Raw genomic sequence first — 16,237 nt, forward strand, 5'->3', positions numbered from 1 at the left:
ATGACCGCCCCCACCCCATGCCCTGCTCCTCCAAACACTGGCATCACATGGTTGCTCGATTTCAGAAGCACAGAAATTCAAAAGTATCTCCAGCCCCAGGCTGCTGATTCACAGAAGTCCGTGATTTATCTGGCTTATGGGGATTTCAAGAACCTAATCATTAAATTGTATACTGATTGTTTAGCTATTTATTTAATGTTTATCAAAATGTTCTTTCTTGAAACAAAGAAACACTAAAACCAGGTTTAACAGTATCTCAGAAATAACAATCAGGAAGCCTTCAGTACATTTCACTTTAGAGGCCAACAACTGTCTTACTGAGATTGCCTCTGCATGCATATAACAGAGACAAACTTTAATAAATATTGAAGAGATCTCTGCATGAAATTTACTGGAAGGATTTAGAGAGGTTGCATACTGTGGAATGTGTGTGGTTGAGCCTCAAAAAAGGACTGAGGCTGTGGAATGGAAAAAGTGAGGAACAGTGAAGAACTGTATCAATGAGGAGATAGGAACACAGCCAGAAGGCCAACTTCCAGGTTCAGGTCTCTGTGCTACCATGGCAACCTGATCCTTTCTCCCACAGTGAAAGCTCAGGAATCATTTCCTGAAATGCATGAATGTCCCTCCGTCTTCCTAAGTGGTCGGCTTTCCAAGAAGTTCAGGGATAACTCCCTGAGTGGTTTGCGTATGGAGAAGTCTAGTGTTCTTGACTTGCAGAGCTCTTGGACACAGAATGACAAGTATCCAAAGAGTACATATGCATCAAATGTCACTGCCTCTAACAAACACTTGAGCCACATGATCCACTGTGATTCAGGTCAGAAGCATGAAGACAACAATGTCCTTTTGATTTCGAGCACAGCCCTGTTTGTGTCTTCAAAGAAGTGCCAGTGACTTTGCTTTAACTGAGTTTTATACTCTCTGAAAATCTAAAGTCTTCTCTTTACGCTGTTTATCAGAATTCAATGGCTATCTTTCTTGTTTGCAGCACCTTAGGCATTTCTTTTTTTTTATTTATTTTTATTTTTATTTTTATTTTTTTTACACATTTTTATTGAAAATTAAAAATAATTCCTATTACATCTCATTTTCTATCCCATCCCATGCATCCTCCCATTCCTCCCTCCCTCCCACTTTCACCCCAATCCCCCTTCCCTATGACTGTGGCTGTGGGGGACCTCCTCCCCCTGAATATGGCAGCACCTTAGGCATTTCATCTCATCTGGAAAGCCAACAACGACTTCTTCGCCTCTATCCTTTGGGTGCTGGTCCTTCTGTGGGATTCATCTACCACTGCATAACAGAGAAGGCATAAAAAACCAAAGGGTAATTGCTACATATACCATCTTTTATTTTCACTGTAGTAGCCCCAAGAGAGGTACATCCTTGTATAACTTCCCGTCCCCCCCACCCTTCATTTTATGAGTCTCTTCTAGCAATAAAACACAGCAAAGTTGGTGGGGCATCACTCTATGATCCCATTATACTTCGAGAACCTTTTTCACACGGAAAGAGGGGGCCACATGGTGTGTGAAAACTTGTGAGACAGAAAGGTGGCAAGGCATGTGAGTAACCTCTAGGGGCTGAGGACACTCCTAACCACCATATGAGACCTTCAGTGCTGTAACTACAGAGAGCCGAGTCCTGCCTCCACTCCCCAGAGCTCAGAGGACACACGCTCCAGAAAGGAACGCAGCACAGTAGCCAACCTGATTTCAGCCTGTGAGGTCCCAGGCAGAAAGCTCTTTTGAAGCAGCGCCTGGACTCTTACTCTGTGAAAACATGGGTAATGAACAAGTGTTACTTTAAGATATTAAGTTTGTAGTAAATTGTTATATAGTAAAACAAAACATTCATATCCTACCAGTCTATTCCTTAACCTGTGTTCCTCTCTCCCCTCAGTGGGCTACAAACTAATTTACCAGGGTATGAGAAACGGAAGTCATATTTATGGAGTAACTGTGATTTTAATCTTTAATCCCTTGAGGTAGGTGCTACTAACTATTCTCATGCTTACTTTTCTTATCTGAAAACCCATTATAGGCTGAATCATCTTATCATATAACTATATCAGAGGTTTAAGCCCTAAAGCCACACTGGCTGAATTAAGAGGTGGGGCAAAGAAGAGATAACAAAGGTTAAATGAATCCACAAAGGTCTGATAAGACTTGGGGTCTTCTAAGAAGAGGGAGAGACATCAGCAACACCATGTGAAGAAAAAGAGGATGGTCATCTGAAACAGAGAGGGGGCCACATAAGAAACAGGCTGCCATCTCCATAAGGAGGTTATGTGATGCACATCATCTTCTTTGAGGTAGGCTGGGTGTTGCCAGGAGTTAACCTGCCTTATTGTCAAAGAAGCCTTAAAACAATAAAAACATCTTTAAATGCCGTATTCTGTAGGACTCCGAGATTTTTGAAGACCTTATCTAACTATTTTACCTTATCTGTCTATAGAATCATATGTATCTGTTATACCTAGGATGTATAGTCTTGTGATATAAATGACTAGTAATTGATATGACCATGATTTGATCAATTGGCAATTAACTTGTCTAACTTTTTTTATCCTAAACAGCCTGAAATATCACTCTCAAAGTATTGCAGGTAAACCTTATATTCTGCTTGAGTGGTATGGGTACAATATCTCATATTAGAATAGAAATATATATAATGTCTGTAAAGAATAATCTTAACTTTGAACTCTATATCAATGTATCAAAATTAAATTTATTTTGTATAAATATACAAATTTCTATACCAATGAATTAAAAATAAGCTTGTGAGCACAGTGTTCCCATTTCAACCACTGACAGAATACTGCCTTAAAATGGGCAAGCTTGGATGCAGGTCGAGTTGACAGCCAAATTCTGCCAAGACAGGGTAAGCAAGTCCTCAATAGTTCCTGCATCACAAATATGTATGTCAGATATATTGGGCCAGAAGGCTGAAGATGATGCTTCAACATTATAGAGAGTTTTGGGTGACTGTTCAAGCAGGAAACTGTCTCTGTCATTTTCTCAATTTGGAAGCTGCTAATATGTACTTCCTGTTTACTTTTAATTTTATTCCTTCTCAAGTCTCTGATGGGGTTGAAGACCCAATAGTTTAGTTTCACAATTAAGCTTAGTTCTTTAGGGTTTAAATGTTTTTAGGTCTAGATAGATTTTTTTAAGTTGATAGAGATAAAATATGATAGATACTGATTTACATTCAGAATTTTATTTCATTTTTTTTTTTACATCCAGAATTTTAAACTCATTAAGACAGGAAAATGTTTTCTTTAAGGTTGCCAAATCCAAAAAGCCAAAACACTATGAATGTAACATTAATATAATTCCTGATTGTGTCATGGCTCTTCTTGCTCTATGTAGTTTACATATGCGTAATAATATAGATGTATATGTAAAAATTTAAAAATATTATAAAAAAGAAGCAGGTTGCTAGTACCATGGGTATTTGTATGTGAGAGAGAGACAGAGACAGAGACAGAGACATTAATAGATTGTCTTACATACTATGATCTGGATAGTCTAACAATGACTGACTACTTGCTGAAGAGGATGAGAACATGGTAGCTGCTTGATCCAAAAAGTTCAGTAGTTCCAATCCAGTGCCCATAGCCTGGAGGATTCTTGGAGGGATGCTAATGTCCAGTCCCTGTTGGAAGAGTGAATAAGCTAGATTCCCCTGTAAGCAAAAGATGGTGGCGGTGGCAGCAACCACAGAGTAGATGCACTCACCAGCAAGGAAGCTAGAGGACAACAGGAACACTGTTTGTCCCTTGGCCCTCTTTGTACGTAGGCCAATGCTGCTAAAAATTATTGCCCAGTCTGGTAGGAGAATGCTCTCAAAGACCTTCCCAGAGTTGTATGTCTTAGCTGATTCCAAGTGAAATCAAGTTAACAAGCAAGCTTAACCATCACATAGCCTAAGCAAACTAAGGTATTGCAGTTAGTTATTAAGATGAACGTAAATGGAAATCATGCCATCATTGCTTGCTTCTTCCTTTTCAGTCTTCAGTATAATAAGTATTAACCACAGAGAACCATCGCACTGAGTCTTGTTTCTCTATGTTACTCTCTAATTATGGCTGTTTCTCTTCATTATCAAGCAATAATATTTTCTTTAATTAAACATTTTTTTTACATATACATTCATATTATTACACATATAGACAATAAACTACCTATAGCAAGAAGAACCATGACACAATCAGGAATTATATAAATGCTACATTTTTAGTGTTTTGGCTATTTGTATTTGACAGTCTTGAAGAAAACATCTTTCCCATGTTGGGGCATCTAAAATTCTGAATGTAAATCATTATCTATCATATCTCATCATTATCAACTTAAAACCTCTATCTAGACCTAAAAACATCTTAATCCCTAAACAACTAAGCTTAATTATAAAACTAAACTATCTGGTCTTCAACCCCATCAGAGACTTGAGACAGAATAAAGTTGATTATCTGAGTATATGGGGAGTGCAGATCAGCAGATTCACAAATGAGAAGATGACAGAGACAGTTTGCAGCCTAAACAGTCATCCAAAACTCTCTATAACATTATTCTTAAGATGGAGAATTGGAAGAATGTTCTAGTTTAGCTAGTAGGTCCAGCCTCATTTGGACCCTGACAAGCTGACTGTGCAATATGCTGGAATTTTCCAAGAAGACTCTAAATTCTCTGCTCTTGAGTGACTGTGTGACATTCTGAAGTTAATATCCTAAGCTCACTCCCTTGGTGATTCATTTTCCTTATCTATTTTGGAGAGATGACGACAACTACCTCAGAATGTCACACTGATGGAAAATAATCTAAGCAAACTTCATGTGTCACCAACATGCAGTGCACGCGTAATAAATGTTAGGGGCTCGTGTTATGCTTAATGAAAAAGAATGTATTATCTCTAAGCGGCTCCGTGGAACTCATCATTGCCTGACAGAAAGACTCAGCACATCCTTTTCATATGTGACAAATAGTCTAAACAGTTTATAAAGTCTGAACCCTCTCGTCACAAAGTAACTCACCAAATACCACTCTCTATCCACACCACTCGGTTACCCAGCCACCCACATCACCATGCTTTAAAGCCACTGAGGCCACCTGCAAGCTCTCCAAGCTCATCCCTAGGCCTTGCATTTCTGAATATCCCATAAGTGTGGCGCTACCTATGCTCTTACTCTGGATTATCTCATCGGGGGTGCTTTTATACTAGACAGTGTTGCAAGACAGCACTGTTGATGTGCCCCTGAGCACTGAGAAGGCTCAGCTGCCATCCAGGACAGCAGTGATAATATCTTCCACAGTCAGGCAGCCCACAGTGGTGACACACACCTGAACAAGGGGAAGACTCAACTGCCATCCAGTACAATATAGAGAAAATCGTCCTCTGCTCAAAGGACAGGAGAACACGCAGCCCATTATTAATGGTTCAGGTTCCCCAAGGCAAGTTGCCCAATCTAACATATACCAATAACTAAACTATTGTTGGAGGCAGTTTACAACTGATGAAAAAAAAAATCATGCTTTTACCCTTAGCTACTGCTCGCCACAATTCTTCCAGGACAATATTCTATTCACTTGATGAATTGAGAAACTCTTTGCTTGGATAACAAAAACCATGCCTCAATGCACCAGAGAAATGGCTCAGTGGTTAAGAGCAATCACTGCTCACGCAGAGGACCTGATTTCAGTCCCTATCATCCACATGGCGGCTCACAACCATCTCTAATTCCGAAGACCCTCCTCTTACGATCACACGGGGGCACACACATGTTATACATAATACATGCCAGCAAAACATGCACACACATAAGCTAAAATAAAAAATAAAGAATAAAGTAAACTTTTAATCACATGGGTGGGGGGGAGAGATTAAAATTAAGGGGCTCCATGTGTAGACCACCATGACTTCTACTCTAGTTTTCTGTACTTCCTCCAGGCCACCTTATCCCTAGCAGATAAAGGATGGCTATGGGAACACAAGGCATCATGTACAACTGGTTTTATGCTCAAAAAAAGAAAAGAAAGAGGATTCATTTTCAGGAGAAAAAAAATGTTCTGTAATGACTTATAACAGGCTATTCCTTAAAGTCTCATAGCCCCAGCCCAGGTGCACTACCTCCTCCCTACCTCCATTTCTACACTGATTTCTGGGATGTGACATATCTGCTTTTGTCTGAGATTTTCAAGGGAGAGAAAAATCAAATTAAAACTTGAAAACTGACTTTAAGACTTATATGCTTGTCTGGGAACCAGTAGAGTTCTTTAGACCTGCCATCCTCATATTTTCTTCCTCCATTCACTCAGCCAGCCAGCCACCTATCCATCCATGCAGGAAGAGCGTATTCACTGTCAAGGACATTCCAGGCTTGGTTTAATTACTGAGATACACAAGTGAACAAAATAGATGTCTTCTGCTCCCAAGAAGACATCCTTCAGCCTCTTATGAATTATTATTTAGTGCAGCAGTCTGGTCTCCAGATCAGTGGTTCTAAACCTGTGGTTTGCAGCCCATTTGGGGATAACATATCAGATATTCTGTATATCAGATATTTACGTTACATTTCATAACAATAATGAATTACGGTTAGGAAGTAGAAACTAAAATAATTTCATGGTTGGGGGTCACCCCAGCATGAGGAGCTATATTAAAGTGTCTCAGCATTAGGAAGGTTTAGAACCACTGCTGTAGAACAAAAGAACCAAACAAGAGAGGTGCAGATGATAGAGATGAAGGGATGGTGGTGGAAAGAATGGAGAAAGGAAAGAACAGAGGGGGAAAAGGAGGAAAGAAGAAGACAGAAACAAAAACTCTTTTTAAGAATTGACCTAAGTAGTTGTTTTGAGGTAGGCCAGAAAATTTGAAAGCCATAACCATAGCCAATAGAAATAGTTCTGAAGTAAAATTCTTCCTATATAGGAAACTTCAAGATCCCTCCTTAAGACTTGCATGTAGTTATACCAGTCCTTTATTAAGGATAATTTCATTTATTTAAAATCATTGATTATAGACTTTTGTCCACATCTATAAGATACCTTCAAAGTAACCCCACTTCAGTATTTAACCAAATCACCAGGTACTCAGTGTACCCAACTTGGCACACTAGGCTTCCCTCCACACATGCCTCACTAACACTGTGAGTGCCTCAGCAAGGCTTCGGGAGCTGGGAAAGATGCTCTCACAGACAGAGCAGCCTGGAATCCCCACAGAGCTTCACACAATGCCTTGCAGCCGGTAGATGTCCAAGAACAGTGCACTACCGTGTCCCTTAAGCTCAACTTTACAACGTGCTGTGTCTGTGGGTCTCAGAGTGTGAGGGAAAAGCTCAATTCAGAGAGGATCAGCTGGAGCTGAAGACAGATCATGAATCATAAAATACAGGAGCCAAAGTCCCTCAATCTCTCTGCCAGTTCTGCAGACCGCCCTTCCTTCAAGTTACATACTCCATCTTGACTCTGAAGGAGATTACAATCCATGCCACGCATTCCTAAAAAAAAAAGAAAGAAAGAAAGAAAAAAAGCTACCAGTCCACTCTGGGCCTTTTTGGGGGGAATGAACTTAAGCCTGTGGCTTTAGTGGCTTCATACTTTCCCGTCTGACTCGTATCTCAGGCCATTTGATCTGTTTCTTTCCATAAAGCAGATGTTGCAGAAAGATTGCACAGGGAGCCATGGGCTAGAGCCAGACCTCTGATCTGCATGTGTCTCCACTGGCCACCCATGGAGTGCCGGGTAAGATGAGGCTCCTGTGACTCAGAATCTGGCATTCCCAAGCATTCCATATACCTGATATCTTCCATGCCACACCCACATCCCAAGGGGCAACGCGTTTGTAAGCGTGCTTGCATGGTATACAGATGCTGGACCCATGAAGAATGTTGGATAAACGGTCCTCCGTGAGCCGTCAGTCCAGCTGTGCTCTCAGGCTTGACCTTCTGCATCTAAGAAAAATGAATAAATATGCATCTGGACATTAATTGATCATTATTCTAAGCTAGGCACAGAACAGGCTTGATGCCCATTGGAAAACATTACAAAAATACACGTCACTATATCCGAGACCCAAAGAGATACTGGGGGCGGCTCTAATTGGGAGCATGGGTTAGAGGCCTAAGAAAAGGTATGGCTAATTGAGCACAGACTCCTTGTGAGAAAACACCCAGTTCCTCCACACTTACCAGCTGAAAGTGTAAAGATCAGACAAACTCCATTTTGAAAAAAAGAAATTCCTTTTTGTGTTAACCCTAGCCTAAGGCTGAACCCAGATTCCAGAAGAACCACAAACTAGTCTAAGCAGAAAAAAATATTCCCTAGCAACACAATCAGCTCACCTTGGGAAAGTCCAAATATACTCTCTGCTGGTCAAGCTGACCAGCAGGTGATCTGGCACATAGCAACAACCAATTAGGAGAAGCCAGGCCAAAATTCCTAATGCTCCCATGACTGCTTCAACCAATCTTTTCTGTAGTCTAACTTACCCCTACATCTGTTACCCATGAAATACTCTGATCTGCATGTGTCTGCAGTTGCCACACCAGTTGCCATGCCTACCCTGCCGTGATGGATACGTCTCCTGAAAGCAGGAGCCCAAATAAACCCTTCTCACTTAAATTGTGTCTTTCGCATAATTGCTACAGAGACAAGAAGCCATCAGGAAGCATATAGCTCAGTGTAAATTCTATGTGATGGCTATTCTTGGTTGTCAACTTGACTAAATCTGGAAATAGCTTAAAAATAAATGGAGAGCACACCTGTGAGGAATTTGTTTGTTTGCTTGCTTTTGTTTTTCAGGGTTTCGCTGTGTAGCCTTGACTGTCCTGGACTCACTTTGTAGACCAGGCTGGCCTCCAACTCACAGAGATCCACTCCAGAGTGCTGAGATTACAGGCATGCGCCCACCATGTGGGGAAAAAATTGCTTAATTTGAAGTAGGGAGATCCACTTCAAGTCCAGGCCTTTGAGATAAGAAGACACACATGCCTTTAATGTGGATCCTGAGGGAGGAAGGCACACCTTTAAACTGAGCCATGCCTTCTGCTGGAAGGCTATGTAAGGACATGGAAGAAGGAAGGCTTTGGTTTTTGCCTACTTGCTCTCCTTGCTAGCAAGTCCATTCTTTTTCTGGCATTAGAGGCGATTCCTTCAGGATTCCAGCTTATATGGAAGACCAGCTGAGACATACAGTATCAAGGACTAAGCAACTACTGGATTCTTGGACTTCTCATTCACAGACAGCCATTATTGTTGGGATAGCTGGACTGCAGCCTATAAAAATAAATGAATATATATATATATATATATATATATACATATATATGTGTGTGTGTATGTGTGTATGTATATGTATATATGTATGTATGTGTATGTGCATGTATGTATGTATGTATAGAGAGAGAGGGGATGGGAGAGGGAGAGGGAGAAGGGAGAGAGAGAGGGGGGAGAGAGAGAGAGAGAGAAAGAGAGAGAGAGAGAGAGAGAGAGAGAGAGAGAGAGAGAGAAAGAGGTGTACTCTCTAAGTTCTGTTACACTAGAGACTCTTGACTAGTACATAGGCTATTCACAACTGTCTATATTTTCCAAAGGAAATGGGCATATTGGGTCAGTGTGCTTGTGGAGGTCAAGAACAACTTTAAAGAGCCTCTTATACCATGTGGGTTCTGCACATCGAAATCGGGTTCTTACGCATGGAGGGCAGTGTCTTCACCCTCGGGACCATCACACTGGCCCTTTTTATTTTTATTATTGTTTTAACATGTTTAACATTGTTTAACATGTAACTATGTTATGAATAGAAATCAAATATAGCATGTTTTGAGGAATTTGTTACAAATTATAAAATATAAATGTTTGGGGAGTTTGCTATAAATATACTATAGCAACTTGACTTTGAAATGTAGACAACGTTGAAGTCAGTATCTTTGTCAAAAAAAAAACAGTTCTCTTGACATGTCTTCTAAAGATATATTTATTGTTTGTTTGTTTATTGCAAGGAATTTTCAGGAACAACCCCACATCTCCCCTGGTAAGATCTCATCTGAGTCGGTTACCTACGAGGAGAAAAACCTACTCATTCCTTCCTAGGTGTGATGGCTAACACTGGTTGTCAACTAGACTGCATCTGGGAATGACTGAAAGGGATTCTCTGGTACAGATTATTTGAAGCAGTAAGACTCACCTCCAATGTATGTGGCATCTTCTGCTGGCAGCCCAGATACAGGAGCATGGAAGAGTAACTTGCTTTTTGCTTCCTTGCCCTCACTCACGCTGGAAAATTCATTCATCTTGTCACTGACGCCATTTCTTCATTGTTATTTTAACCAACTTCTTCAGGATTCTAACATAGACTGAAGGCCAGCAGCAATCTAGGAATCTTACAGGCCTCTGCTTCCAGATTATGGGACTGAACAACTCACAGATTCCCAGCCTTTCCAGTGAGATACAGCTATTGTTGGACTACCGAGGCTGCACCCTGTAAGTCAATCTAGCAAACCCCATGCTGTGGTCTGAATAGGTATGGCCCCCATAGACTCATGTGTTTGAACATGTGGCCCATGGAGAGTGGTACGATTAGCATGTGTGGCCTTGTTGAAGGAAGCATGTCACTGTAGACTGGCTTTGAAGTCTCCTACACTCAATCTACATGCAGTGTGGCACAACGTCTCCTTTTGCTACCCATGGATCGAGATGTAGAATTCTCAGCTCCTTCTCCAACACTGTGTCTGCTTGCATGCCTCCATGTTTCCCACCATGATGATAATGGACTAAACCTATTAAATTATAAGCCAGCACCAATTAAAATTTATTCTTTATAATAGTTGCTATTGTTGTGGTATGTCTCTCACAGCTGTAAAACCTAAAGGGATACATACATATATATTTTTTTTTCTGTCAGATCTGTTCCTATAGAGAACTGTCACTAATACACAGTATCTTCATTTAGGGATTTTTTTTCTTGTTTGCTTCACACCGTATTTTCTTGTTCACTAGCTAAGAAATTACTCCAAAGAGAGTCATAAATGTAAGTTATGTCTACAGGTTATTGGAGGCCACCGTTTTCTCCAGGTGGGCTCACAATGTATGGTGCTATAGGAAAGAAGCCTGATGAAAGCATCCCTGGTCTTTGTTCCTGAAGACCCCTCAAAAAATTTTTAAAAACCTCTGTTTCTTTGTAATGCAATACTTCATTCTTGGATGAGAGGAAAAGAAAGATAATTGGTGTTAAGCAAATGGAGAACAATGGATGGATGGATGGATGGATGGATGGATGGATGAGTGGGTAGATGGTAGGTGGATGGAGTTTTGAGAGCTTTGAGGCTATAATAGTCATAAAGAGTTTCAAACAATACTACCAAGAAAAATCTAAGAGACAAGCTTCAGGATGTGTGTGGAGGGGACTATGAGCCCCACCCCTAGCTGGGGAGCTAACAGGTGATTGCTGTTAGAGGACGGATAGTCCATTGTCTTTAAAGAGAATGGTGCCACACTCATATATGCATATATGGGCAACACTAGTTGGACTCAGTGAGTTATTAAATGGGAAGAAAAGAGGACAGGAAGATGTGAGAGGGTTGGGATAGCTTTGAGAGGAATGGGTGTGAATATGATCCATCATACCTTGTTAGCATGTATGACAATCTCAAGTATTAGTCCAAAATATCATATTAATAAAAAAAAGACAAGCTAAAGTACTATTTACAGACCATGTATCTGACAAGAGCTTTGTATCAAGAGGACTTGAAGAACTAATACTCAAGAATGAAATGACGAACAACCCACTTAAAACCCGGCGATGGCCTGACTGAAGTTTTCTCCAAGTAAGGTAAACAAGTGGCCAGTGAAAGCACATGACAACATACTGGACAGCACTAGACAGCAAAGAAGCCAAAATCAAAACCGCAGTGGGACACTATTTCAGATAACTAGCGTGGCTATACCCAAGGAGACTGACAGTAAGTGTGGGACTGCAGATTTGAGACGTGAGGAACCCCCAACCCCAAACTGCCGGCAGGATTGTCAACTTCTCGGTCACTCCTGACAGCAAGAGTGGTCCCCAACTAGAATTCAATTTCCCAGGAAACCCCCTAAACAGTGGAAGGGGGGCCAAAAATATGTTAGGTGGTTCTCTTGGCCACCATGCAGGGTACCACAAGGTTCCTGGAATGATAACTCCTTATCTTCAGGGGAAGTAACTCCTAAAACAATGCTATAGTGTCACATGCATCCCAAGAAGTTAAGCCTGTGTGAAGAGTCATTGCATGGAGCATGACTTAAAACAAAACCATCATTTAAGGAAACAAGGAACTACCCAAACCAATCATGCAATTGCTGGTTCTTCTCATTAAAAGAGACCCCAGAGAACACCCCCCTGTCCTTTATTGCCAATAGCAAAACTGACTTGTAGCTACGCTGGACCAGGAGAAAGCTGAGAAACATAAGGGCCCTCTCTTAGTGATAAGGCTGAAAGGGCTCAAAGATCATTACTTTTAACTCAATATTTCTAAATTACCCTTGAGAAATTGGTCTTGGTCACAAGCTCCTCCAGTTACTTAAAGCCACCCTTTCTGTAAGCCAATCTTTTCTATTATTCTAATTAAAATGGGAAACCTTTTTATAAAATGTCACAACACTTCCATACCACGGAGATAGAAGGACCCAGAGGGTCCTGGAACCCTACAGGAAGACCATCAAGGCTGATGGATCTGGACTCAAGGGTGCCTGCACAAACTGCTGTACCAGCCAAGGACAATGCATGCCGAGAACCTAGACCCCCAATTCAGATCTAGCCAATGCACAGCACATTCTCCACAGTTGTGTGGTGAACAGGGACTGCCTCGGACATGAACTCCGGTGCCACTTCTCCTTGGTGGGGAGGCCTGACAGCATTCAGGGGAAGGGGAAGCAGGCTATCAAGATGAGACCTGATAGGCTGTGATCATATGGTGAGGAGAAAGTCCCCTTCTTTCACAGGTCTAGGGGAGGAGAATAGGGTGAAAGAGGGAGGGAGGGAGGGAGGGAGGAGGAAGATTCAAATGAGGGGATACCAATCAGGATGTAATCTGAATGAATTATTTAAAAAAAAATTTTAAAAAGAAAATGCAGGGGGGAAAAGTTACATTTCTCTGCCTTTCCTAATAACAAACAAGTAGGAAGGCATATAGGGAAACCTGGTGACTCAGGGTGTCTCACAACTCTCATGAGACTCCAACCCTTGCTAACCTCACATGATAAGACTGTTATGGTTTTGGAATCATTTGATCTCCCTGGCTCTCCCTTCCCTAGGAGGCCTCCCTGCTTGAATTTATCTCCCCCTTGTTTGCTGTAATTCCCAAAGAGCATCACTGCTGACAGCAACTTGACTTTCATTTTAGACATAATCCTAAACACAGACTAACCCTGATGCGCCATGGTTTAACACACCATTTTCTACTTCGTGCTGGAACAAATGTGATATTTATTCAGTAGCAACTATACTCTGGAACGCTGACCCTGTCTTGGGCTAGCAATATGCAACAGTCCCTAGCAATGCTAAGCCATAGCAACAAGCCTCAGCTCACAGGCATCCAGTCTCCCTAAGGTTAGCAATGTGTGCCAGGGGGCTGGAGAGATGGCTCAGCAGTTAGGAGCACTGTTCTAGAGGTCCTGAGTTCAATTCCCAGAAACCACATGGTGGTTTATGACCATCTATAATGGGACTTGATGTCTTCTTCTGTTATATATGTAAATAAAACACTCAAATAAATAAATAAATATTTTTTTTCAAAATGGGTGCTACATAGTTATATCTTCTAATTCTCATGCTCTTTGTTGACTGAACATCCATCTGTGTCTTCTGTCACTGTCCAAACCATCCTGGTTCCCCTTTTCAGTGCTGTGTTCAGTGAATTACATGATCTCTTTGTGATTAATGATTTTTCCTAATGCTTGCCTAATGTAATGCCCTGTGTATGTTTAAAGCAAGGCTAAGCAAGGTGTGATGTTTCATAACTTAGGTCCACTAAGTGCACGCTTGACTTACACAATAACTTTCATTTATGTAAAGGTCTTTTGGGGGAGTGACTATTGTAAGTGAAAGTGCATCTGTCAGAGATCTGCTCTGAGTCCCTCTCAGAGTCTCTAGCTTATCTGATGTAATACTGCTTTCAGCTGGCCAAAGTCTTCTTACGCTCACTCATCTCATCGTTTTCACCGACATTCCAGTGGCTTGAGCTTTTGGACCACTGAACTCCAAAGAAGTGGCATGGTTAGGGATGCTGGCATTATGTTTGAGTTCAGATTTTCCTTTGTAAGTGACCCAAACCCTATTGGCAGGGGGTTTTAAAGGGGGGCTGGGGTGTGGGGTTACTGGCTCATAATGATGAGAAATCAACCCATTTCAGCCACAGACAAGTCCTGATGTCAACAACACTGAAAAGTGTAAGCTCCACACACCATCTTTTATATTCCTGCTGTGTTAACACATATAAGTAGAGATGGCCCTCAGCTTCCATGGCTTAGAGTCCAGGGGTTGTGTATCACCAGCAGAACCCAAGTACTTTTCCCCAGCAGATGAGTGGACGCCTCAGAATGGTTTCCATCAGCCTGGGCTTGGTCATGTGACCATCTATGGGCCATCACAGTGACTCTGAATGATGCTGGAGCATGGGAAAGCCTCACAGGCTCCAGCCGACCAGATCAGAACGGGATCACATTATAGTAGGTTGCAGGGTTAAACTTAACTTTGAAACTGGTCCATTTTCCAAGAAATCAGAAGACTCCAGTCAACACACTAAGGAAGTCCCCTCTGTTTTAACCCTAAAAGGGACAGTTTGGAAATAAACAGGATATTCTGCTTCTCTCTTCAGCCTTTTTCTCCCCATGTTATCTCCTACCTCTGCCCACCTTACCAGAAACCCACTCCGCTTCACAATCACAAACTAAAAACTCAATTAAGGTGCTTATGCTGAGGTTGTCTATGTTGACAATGGCCAGGCTGTGATCCCATGGGAACCCTGGGCTCTAGTTCCTCCAAACCTGTATAGACTGCAAAAAGGAAAAACCAAAGATGCTAATTCAAGAAGAAAACAAGACAACATAAGAGGAAGAACAGAGAAGGGAGAGGAAGACCAGCAGACAGCAGTGAATTTCGGCAGAGCCTCATTCTGGGTTTCAATTCAAGGAAGTCTTAGGATAAGCATGTGTTGATGAGTCACGCCCTATGAGTAACACTTCTAAATGCCCCCATATGCAGGAGGATAAACTCGGAGCTGATCCTCTGCAGCACACAGTACCTTAAACAGTAGGTCTTTAAAAATAAAGCACAGTTCTTTCCTGATTATAGCATGTTTCTATCATCACCCTCACAATGATCTTCACACTTTTTTTCTCTCACTTGGAATGAAACTTTCAGTGTGAAATTTCTCTTCTGTCTTCAATGTCATTAAGTGAGCAGTTTCTCAGTCTTGGTAAATCTTTCTGGAACATCATTTTCTCCTAAAACAGGAAGTATGAGAGCCAAAAATAATCTTTCCTTTTAGCCTAGTAGCTTTCCAGAGAATGTTTCTGGAAGGTTTAATAAAAGGCAATATTAGCAGCCAGAACTCTGCAAGCTGGTACTGCACACAAGCCAGCATCTTAAATCTTTAGGAGAGGTCTTGTAGATAAATGCCCCTTCTCTGTGCACAAAGGCCCTATTTTCATAGGGGAATGGGCTTGGTACTCACCTTCGTATCTCCCATGGGCTTCTCTGATGCTGAAGGCTTGCCCTCACTCAGTTCTGTAGTCAGTTCACTTAGAGATTCAGATACATGCCACATGCACCCCATCCACAAGCATCCATAAATCCTGCTAGGCAAGAGAAGCCAGGAAACAGATCTGTTCCCTTTTCGAAGGCCACAGAGCCAAGAACTCCCCAAAGTTCTTGCGTCAGAATGACTGCTCTCTAACCACACTGGGTGTTCTTTCTTGACCCCACCTGGCAAGTCATCATAACTTCTCTTGGAATTAGCCACCTCCTCAGTGTTCCCAGTAAGGATCCAAGGATCAGGAACTCACTTCTGCCACTCTCCAGCCAAGTGCGGCATCTTAATTCAGCCACACACAATTGCTCCCTCCCCTTCCTGATCACAGATCATATTTTGTTTATTGAGCTGTTTTTGTTTTTGTTTTTGTCAATGTGTATCTGGTTTTGGGGGGCTGGCTCTTTCTTCTACCACTTGTGGATGTGGCCAGGCAGAGCTATTGCTAAG

The 16,237-nt window shown here is 41.6% G+C and overlaps 1 protein-coding gene across 2 annotated transcripts; it reads right to left on the minus strand.

Moving 5' to 3' along the window:
* Positions 1-648: 648 nt before the first annotated feature.
* Positions 649-15,949, minus strand: LOC311596723 (uncharacterized protein). Of its 2 annotated transcripts, XR_014778947.1 has the most exons (6): positions 15,713-15,949; positions 9,103-9,278; positions 7,800-7,954; positions 1,713-1,775; positions 1,207-1,296; positions 649-994 (listed from the first exon to the last, which is right to left on the minus strand). XR_014778947.1 is itself a non-coding variant. In XM_084780456.1 (5 exons), the coding sequence occupies exons 1-4, from the start codon at positions 15,812-15,814 to the stop codon at positions 1,287-1,289; spliced, it is 330 nt and encodes a 109-aa protein (XP_084636582.1). In that variant the 5' UTR covers positions 15,815-15,949; the 3' UTR covers positions 649-994; positions 1,207-1,286. The 2 variants fall into 2 exon arrangements, 1 of the variants encoding a protein (XP_084636582.1); XM_084780456.1 differs by lacking the exon at positions 9,103-9,278.
* Positions 15,950-16,237: the final 288 nt, after the last annotated feature.

The sequence above is a fragment of the Acomys minous genome (assembly GCF_964271855.1).
Source record: "Acomys minous genome assembly, chromosome: 4".
Classification (NCBI taxonomy): Eukaryota; Metazoa; Chordata; class Mammalia; order Rodentia; family Muridae; genus Acomys; species Acomys minous.